The sequence below is a fragment of the Berghia stephanieae genome, chromosome 1 (assembly GCF_034508935.2).
Source record: "Berghia stephanieae isolate SIO BIC M18660-M18661 chromosome 1, UCSD_Bste_1.3, whole genome shotgun sequence".
Lineage (NCBI taxonomy): Eukaryota > Metazoa > Mollusca > Gastropoda > Nudibranchia > Aeolidiidae > Berghia > Berghia stephanieae.
Genome location: NC_088360.1, coordinates 89699219 through 89709218, shown reverse-complemented (window position 1 = coordinate 89709218; position 10000 = coordinate 89699219). Strand labels below are relative to the sequence as shown.

General features: G+C 37.4%; 1 protein-coding gene across 2 annotated transcripts in view; it reads right to left on the bottom strand.

The window, feature by feature from the left end:
* The window catches only part of LOC144960966 (uncharacterized), a 36392-nt gene that overhangs the window by 10025 nt on the left and 16367 nt on the right, over nucleotides 1–10000 (bottom strand). For both annotated transcript variants that reach the window (XM_078894333.1, XM_078894337.1), the window contains exon 2: nucleotides 1739–2548. In XM_078894333.1, the coding sequence (XP_078750459.1) occupies nucleotides 1739–2208 (470 nt within the window). In that variant the 5' untranslated portion in view covers nucleotides 2209–2548. The remainder of the gene's footprint in view (nucleotides 1–1738; nucleotides 2549–10000) is intronic.

Sequence of the window (10000 nt, the reverse complement as noted above, 5' to 3'; positions counted from 1 at the left end):
ACTCAATAACATGCAACGTCTGTTCAAAATTTTCAGCGATCATTGTCGTCCATTAGGTCACTCAGCGCGCTCAACATCGCTTGATTACGCGACAAGACGGGGCACTGCATACCGTTGAGGCACTGACTCCATAATTTATTAATGATTAATTTATTTCAAGCGCGAGTAATATGTGAAAGGTGAAAGGTGTACCAATGCACACAGTACACATGCACAACGTCACTATCCAGACATATAATTTATTAACTTGTTGTTTTTTTGTGATTGATTTAACGTCATCATTAAAAAAAAAAAAGTTGCAACTAAAAGTAAATAGACCTCCTTCTATAATAAGATTAAAGTAACCCAATCTTCGTGATACAGAAGAAAGAAAAATAAAGATAATGAACCCATTAAAAGCTTATAGGCTGTATTGACAAGTAATAAAAGATGAGACGACTAAGGAGGAAACCCTGAAAGAGAGAAAAGACATAGAAAATATAAAAACGCTTTTGGCCAATCAAGAGAAAATGAGAGAAAAAAAAATATGGATGTCGATCAAAGTGACAGAATGTCATCTTGTCGCCTGGGGCGTGAGGGAGAAATGGTGCCATCGTCGGAACACCATCTGCCGTATCCTAGAACAAAACACATATTTTCCCATTTTGGCTGGGAAAAAACCCCAAACAACCTTTACAAAACAGCATCGATTGAAATGGTGGTCTGTTTAACAAAAAGCCACGTACACGGTTTGCGATTTTTTGGCACTTTGAGGGCAATTTTAATCGATCGATCGATATTTATAGTTTTATATAAATCTTGTGGGTAATATGAAAAAAAGTGTTTTGTTAAGTTCATATGTAGCGTGTGTATTTGTGTGTGTATGTGTGAATATCTGCGTGTAGTTATTATTATTATTATTATTATTATTATTATAGTTATTATTATTATTATATTATTATTATTATTATATTATTATTATTATTATTATTATTATTATTATTTTTATTATTATTATTATTATTATTATTAATATTGATATTATTATTATTATTATTATTATTATTATTATTATTATTATTATTATTATTATTATTATTATTATTATTTATTATTATTATTATTATAAGTATAATTTTTAATTTTATCATCTTGGACGGGAAACATCAAATATCCACAAGACCAAAATGTATGAAATGGTCAAGCTTTCGCTTTTACAAATTATTTTTTAAACTACCAAAAATAAAGCCCTGATGCAGGAAGGGGACGCAATTACGAGATGAAGTTGGACTTGAAAGAATACGTTGAATCCTCGGGCAGGAGTCAAATTGAGAAAGAAGCTTCACAGATTATGTACCAGTAAGAGGAGACATTGGGTGAACTTCCATTATATTCCGACAACTTTCGTACACTTTAACATGAGCATTTAACACGACACTTTACACAGCGCAAAAAGTCAATTCAACATGTTCAAAGCACATTACAAGAGGTCCCTAGTCAACAGCAATACTTAACATGTAGGACGAGCCATGTCGCTCTTTAGGTATTGTTACAATTTCTCTGACAGAGACAACATTGTTAATGGCAAGGAACTCATTCTATACCCGAGTACGGTGAACCAATGTGAGTAGATTTTTTTTCCCCAAAGACTCAAGCATGCGCCGCTCAAAGCGGGAATCGAATACGAAGTGTCATACTATTAGACCCGATAGCCGCATATTACACTTAATCAGGAAAGGAGAGATACAAATGGACTTACCTGTTAAAACATATAATGGCAATAAGGATTATAACTATGGCAACGAAGACGCCAGAACAGCCAATGGCAAGCTGGCATGCTTGATCACACCACGAATGGTCATGCGATGTACTGGTCGCGTGACTGTCTCCATCCCCTGCAGAGTTCGGGATGTCGAAGTCACCCTCACTCCATTCAGGATCTAGCTGGAACGATTGTAACTGGCATTTCCCGACCAGGAACTTCTTAACCGATTGACCGATTTGCGGACCCAGTTTTGAAATGTTGACTTCTGTAAGTATGGAAGGACGCCAGGGAGGCGGGCAGGGAAAGTCGTCCCAAAATTGGCGGATGTGCGAATCGATGTCTGCTTGGGACTGGTGCAATGTGTTCAACTCGTAATCACTTGAAGTAGTCGCCATGAAGGAAACTGTGGTAGAGAGATGAATCAGCTGGTGTGTTGTCATGACAGGTAACAGCCCAAACGTCATTGGGAATTATGTAATGTTGTATTGTACGTTGAAGGTGCTTTTGACAACACATGTATTAATGCTTTTTTTTTAATCCAGTGATCACGAATTACAGAATATAACCATTAAATTAACGAACCATGTGGGATTTTCGGAAACTGCTTTTTATTGCACTGATATAATGCTCGGTGTGAAATCTTCTGAAGAGTCATATTTTTGAATTCATTGATGACGCATTTCGTTATATGTCAATTCAATTTATGTAGAATCCTGCAGCATATCATTCTCCACAGATAACGCTATAGATTTGACTTATCCATACACACTATCCAGAATAATATCATGTTGGGTAAGGCTTGGACTGAAATATAAAGAAAAGTATTAGTATAATACGGTGAATATCGCGTGACTGTATGTGAATCACGACATAGAGCAAACTACAATAAAATAAGAGTAAAAGATTTACAAAAATGATAACGAAGATAAAATCTGCCTTTTTAGCACTTTATTAATTCCCCAGTATTACTTTTATAATTGTTTAACAATATATTGAAGGATATAACTGAATATGACATAGATATGCAAGCTATCACGCAGTGACACACACGCACACACACACACATACAAGCACTCACGCGCGCACGCACACACACACACACACACACGCACATATATCATATATTAAATATATATATATATGTATATATGAGTGTTGGTGGGTACTTGTAGGTACGAAAGTGCTCGATAATGGTGGTTAGAGCTAATATATAAATGTAAATTTTCACTCACATTATTCTTGCCAAGACGATATGGAAGTAACCAATACCGATACTTGACGATAACCCTACAAGACTAGTCAAACAACATTAAAACTCTCAACTCATCTCATAGAACTGTTGGTGTAGTACTATTAAATGTAAAATTTCATCGGGTAACCCCTTTAACGTAGTTTTTACCCTCTAAATCCATCAAAACGAAATGTCCAATAACAAATTCATAACTTCATGAATATCAAATCATTCCTAGACTACTTATAAATACATTCATAACAAGTCTGAGGGGCCTTCGGAGAAAAATCTCTTTGAGAGAATGTTCAATATTTAAATTCCATCATTACAAAATAACAGCAGGACAGAAAAAAGAACAATTATTCCAGATTTTGAATTTCATAGGACAGAGGTTATCACTGGTTTTGCCGTTTGACGATTGGAAATACGACGATAGTTTTTTTCTCCCTTTTTATTTATTATCATTATTATTATTATCATCTGAGGGGTGGGAAGTGTACAGATGCTTACGTTATTAAAGGCGATCATTGAGATTCGTTGGTTTTGATTCGAGAATGTAAAAGAATTCACCAATAGGAAGAGAATAAGAGGATGAAAGAAGAGGGAGGAACCCCGTGAGCAAGATGAAGTGGGCAAACCGTTGGGGATTTTAATGGATTTTGAGTGAGAATGCAAGACAAATGGATGAGTAGGAAGGATTGAGTGGACGTTTGAAAGGATGATTTGAAACACATGAGATTAACATTAGATTATTATTATGGGAGAATGCTCGTGGAAATTGCATTGAGAGTGCAGGAAATGGTGCCGAGGGAGCGTGAGAGGAAGGAGGGGAGGGGGGGGGGATGGAAACTTTTGACGAGGATTAGGCAGTGAAAGAAGTGGGGGAAGGTGGATGAAAAGAAAGGAGGAAGGGAGGAGAGGGAAGATGGAAAAAAAGAAGAAAGAAATGGGATCTTGGAATGTAGAGATAGAAGGGAGATATAGGTGGTGATTGTGATACTGGTGATGATGAATTATGATGATGATGATGATGATGATGATGATGATGATGATGATGATGATGATGATGATGATGATGATGATGATGATGAACTACGTAGGCCATTGATAAAACCAGATATATAGCTTTATTGTGATGTTTAAAAAAATAAAGAGGTAGTTATATATCTCATTACCTTTTAAAGAAATCTAGAGTAGAGATGTCTGAATCTTGGTTTTCATTTCATCTCATTACTTCATCTCATTACTTCATCTCATTGTCGTTCTAAATCTCTCTCTCTCTCTCTCTCTCTCTCTCTCTCTCTCTCTCTCTCTCTCTCTCTCCGTACCCCCTCTCTCTATCCTTCCCTTGCACACACACACACACACACACACATACACACACACACATACCCACACATACATTTTTACCTATAATGTTTTAACTATAATGCCAATGTAATATAATATATTTCCTTTTTTTTTTGTTTACCTTTTAAAGAAAATATCTATACTTAAAAGCTATCTAGAGAACTTGGATAAGGTAGCGTTGTAGCTTTGACCAAACCAAGTGTGTCCATCAATTATGGTGTTAAATATTTGAAAATTGCTCTTTTTTAAACGTCTTCTGGGTCTGTATCAAATAATTCTACCTGGCTACCATTTTTGGTATGTTGCGAGCCAATTAAAGGGTTTCAAACACCAAGAAGTATTTAAAAAATAAATAAATAAATAAAATTAGAAGATACTCAATTATTATGACATCCGGTACAATAGCTGATGACAACAACTATGTGGGTTAAAATTAGTCCTTTAGAGTCATTAGACCCATAGGCTGGAGTTTATCCTAGTTTCCAAAGCGTGAAATGGACAAAAGCAATTTCTCGCTACCCAGTTGTTAGAACGACAGTCTATAGGAACGTACTTTCCGTCAGATTTAACAGACCCAGCTATCCAATCATTGATGGGTGGATAGTAGGTCCGACAAATATCTAGGTTTCACCCAGGATCGATCTCAGTCCCTTTGCGACCACCTGGGCTATCGGGACCCCCCCCCCCCCCAACACACCCAACAACTTGGTGAGTCAATCCACCGTTAACTTTACCAAAATATATTGAAGGTCATCACAAATCCATCGATATATTATGTGGAAGTTTTCTGAACAAAACAGAAAAATAAAAATGAAATTGTAAATGCGCATCAAAATACTTTTGATGTCGATCCCCCGTCACTGTTTATAAAAATCATTAATGAAGGGAGGACAAATCATGTGATTTCTATAGTCCTTTAAAATGGTATTTTCGGTATTTTTTTTATGCACGCGACACGAGGACAATATTTTGTCATACAAGTCCAAAATGCTGAAACAATGCCCCCCCCCCCCACCACCCCAAATAAAAAAAAAAAAATCACAAGCTCTATCTATCATAAACAACAGGTGAAAACTGGGACCCGAGGCTTCTTTTCTTGGGTAAAGCATTTACATAATTATACTGCCCTACGCGAATCAGGTGTGGATAAGTGTGAAACGCGCAATAGGACGACCTCAGGACCACTGTGGGCTTCATTCACCAGACCGGACTGACCATGTGACGTGACGGGAACGAAGAAGAAGAAGAACATTATTCGCTTCCGATCAAAGACAGTTTTAAAGAGTAACTCGATTACTTCTCGGGGTCAGATTCGAGTTTCTGCGGTGATAGACTAGACTGACAAAAACTATTGCCTGCTACATTGTTACGGCTATGTGGTTTTGTGGTCTATATTATGGTCTTTCCTTCGAATCGGAAGATCCTGAGTTCTAGTCCCGCTATGAGCGGCGCATAGTTGAGTTCTTGGAAAAGGCTTTTTACTCGCATTCTCTCACCCTACCCAGTTGTAAAATAAATACCTGTCCGTTAACAGCGTTGTCTTTGTTGGAAAAAAAAAGTCATTTCACCTCATATTATAATATGTTAAATGTTGTTGTTGGCTAGGGACACCCCCCCCCCCCGGTAAAGCCCTTTGAGCACGTTTAGTGGATATTGCTCTATATAAAAGCGCACGTTTTTACCGTCCAGATATAGCAAAAAAACTCTTTTCTTTCCAAATCTGACTCAGTCAACCATTTATTTACTGCTAGGTGGACAAGAAAAGAAATTATGAATTTTAATCCATCCAGATTGGAAACCAGGTGAAGTCGAGATTTTTTGTGGTATGACACTCGCTTTCGGATCGGAAGGTCCTGGGTTCGAGCCTCGCTCGGAGCATAGTTGAGTCCTTGGAAAAGGCTCTTTACTCACATTCTCTCACCCTACTAATATGTAAAATGAGTACCTGGCCGTCAACAGCGTTGTCTCTGTCGAAAAAAAAAATTGTAATATCGCCTAACAGTCGTCATGTCTCGTTTTACATGTTACGTGTTGCTGTTGGTCAGGGATCTTTGTAAAGCGCTCTGAGTACGTTTAGTGGATATTGCGTTATATAAAAGCTCACGTTAAAAAAAAATCAATTTGATATAGGGGTAAGGGGACCTGATAAATAGATGGGTAAAGCATTGGATTCCTAGGCATACCGTCAGGTTCGAATCTGGATTCTTTTGAATGCGAAGTGAGTGCTTTACCAACTGAGCCATCAGGATCCGCATAATATCAATCCCGTGCATTGTATCACAATTCCTGCCTTCCCTTCCCCGGGTCATCAACCTCCACGCCTCGTCACATCAATCCCCATATGAATCAGACAAAAACCCAACCCGTCATCATCATCATATTATTATTATTATTACAATTCCATTCACCCAAGCTTCTCCAATAACAATAACAATTCTCGTAAAATCGAATATCATCTTCAAGACTTTCTATCTAGTTTTCAGATTCAAGAAAAGCTTCCTCCTCCTCATTCCTTTCAATCCCTCGCCCAGTTTTCTGTTTCTTAAAACCATGCTCTCATATTCCATTGTTTCAAATTATAATTCGCCCGTTTCTTTTGTATCTGTGGTTTATTGAATTATTGTGTTTCATTTTACATTGAAGATGATGGCAACAAACCTCATTGTGGGCAAACATTCTATAGAATATTCACAATGGCTGAGGAAAGCTGGAAAATCTGATGAAAACATTGAATTGAATTGAATTGAATTGGCGTGATGAGGGTTTAAACTCTCTCCTTTTCGACCATTTTCGGGATTTTTCTCTAAATGTCATACCACCCAACACACACAAAATGTGTTTTTATTTAATGTTCAACCTCAAGAGCAATTAGTACAACCCTATGTGCACATATTAGCAGATCTGATAACCTAACAAAATGATGCGCTTGGTTTCACATTATGATGATGGACATATTGTGCGTTGCTTTGCGAGTATTTCCATTCCAACGATGAGACCATAGTCATATGCGTTATCAGACCTGCAACTAAGTAGGACGTTGGTACAAGCTATATCTCGTACATAATTTTGTTTGATTAAACAAGCTCTACAAGTGTTTGGCTTTTATAGGCTTTGCAAAATAACTTTGTTAACTCTTATGATAAACAAAAGAAATAAAAAATGAAAGAAAATTATTGTCGGTTTTACCGAAACGAATGTGACACTTTTTCTATGGTAGGTACTAACACGGTTAAATAACTGAAAATGGCGTATTTTGTGATAAGAAATATGGTTGCGAAAAGATTAAGAGGTCATTTAATTTAATAAGATGCTTCCAGTATACAAGTCCTTCAACCCCTTGACGGCTCAGATATGACAGACACAGAAGGAAAAAATGCAATATATTGAACAAACAGTACGAAAGTGTGTTTACTATAGAAGATCCCTCACTCAATGCCAAGAATCAACGTAACCACATGCAGTATACGAAAGCAGGTGCAGCAACTAAACTCATCCAAGGCAACAGGGCCAGACCTCATACTAACTAGAATACATAAAGAATGTGCTGATGAAATAGCCCCGTTCCTGTGAACGCTTTTCCAAGAATCCCGGAACAAAGGAACAGTGCCTACAGACTGGAAACAGTCCCTTATATCCCCAATTTATAAAAAGGGCAAATGAAAATTAGCTTCAAATTATAGACCTGTATCTCTAACTCCAGTAGTTTGTAAGATAATAAAACATTATATTCCATTCTATCATGGAACACTACAACAAACACAACATACTTACTTACTTAGTTACTTATCCGAACCAGCGACCACCTGAGCTCTAGCCCTTCGGTCTTGTGCCATGACGTCGAAGTTAGACGTCTTTTGAAACACAACATACAAATCGACCACAAGCACGGCTTCAAGAAAAAACTGTCATGCGAGACAATTGATCAACACAATAGAACAAATTGCAAGATCACTAGACAACTAAAAAAACAAGCCCAGATTGATCTCCTGGTATTAGACTTCTCTAAAGCGTTTGACACTGTACCACATAAACGATTACTATTAAAACTCGAACAAAGCGGCATTCAGTATATTGGGGGCAATGAAACAAGAGAATATGGAACAACAAGCGCAAAATAGCCAACTTTGGTACAAGGACTGGCTTTGCAAAAGAACGCAACAAGTTGTCGTTGATTGAAACTCAAGCGAAAAATCTAATGTCTGATCAGGAGTACACCAAGGAACAGTACTTGGGGCTTTATGCTCCTTAATATTTATAAATGACTTTGGAAACGAATATCTCCACAAACAAGGCTTAAACTATTCGCAGACAATAGCCTTCTTTTAAGGGCAATTGGTAGTAGCGCAGCTGCACATGAACTCCATAAAGATCTTGATTCCCTCCAGACGTGGTCAGATACATGGCACATGAAGTTCCATCCATTAAAATGCTATGTCATGTCAATATCAAACAAGAAAGAGCCTTATACTCACAATTACACACTGCATGATCGTCCCTAACAAAATGTTTACTCCATAAAATACATGGTATCCATCTCAGAAACTAAAGTGGCAAACCCATATAGAACATAAAACAGCAAAAGCAAGTAGGATGCTGGGATTTCTCAAAAGGAACATCAATCTATGCCCACGAATAATTAAAGTCCAGGCGAGGCGCACACAGCACCTTTCAGGCCAATATTAAAATATACCAGCTCCGTGTGGGACCACTACACAAAAAAATGACATAGACAAGATTGAAAAGCACAAAGAGCAGCTGGAAGATTCGCAACCAGATGCAAATCCAGAGACCCGGGTTGTGTGACGTCCTCCCTCCAGTCACTTGAATGGAAATAGTTTAAAAATCGGTGCAAGGTATCCCTTATTGTTACATTGCACAAAACCATCAACGACCCAACACATAACCAATGTTGAATGCTTGGAAACTTTCAAAACAGTTTTGTGTGTGTATGTATGTGTGTGTGTTTATTTAATTAAATACCGAAACTGATGACAGCAAAAGAAGTAATTTGTAATAAGCAGTCGTTTAAAAAAACCCATTAACTTTACAGAACGGTATCTTGCCCGGTCCACTGTTTTAATTTAGTTAATGGGGATAACGTGACCTAATATTTCTAATTATATTTACGTCAGATAATTATTCAAAATGTCAAAAATATCCATCCGTTTCCTAAAATACTAAATGATAAAGAACGAATGCGGTGGTGGGTTTTCATGAGATTTGCGGTTTTGGAGAAAGGATGAGATGAAAAAGGGGAGAGAATGGTGTAGGCAGGAATCGATTTGTAGTCGGGCTGTTGGCCAAATGGATGATCCCGCATTGGGAACAGGATAGTGGATATTTATACTCGGATACGGATAATCCTAGGATTTGATGCCCAGAGTACGGAGTGAGAGCATTATCGGACCGGGCGAAGTAGACAAAGAAGGGCTGCCGAGTATCGATGCTTTTAAATTCGAGAGTTTCCTAGGAAGAGTTGTAAACGGCTGAACAAAACTTGTAAGTTGAACACAAAACAACTTTTTGTTAAAGCACAACTATTATGTGCAATATGAATATTTCAACACCGGCAAACTTTTCTATTACTATTTAAAACATTATGCTTTGGAACAAAAACATTCATCTCCTGGAGATTAAAAACGAGCATGAAAGATGTCAGTCGGAAGTGCTCCATA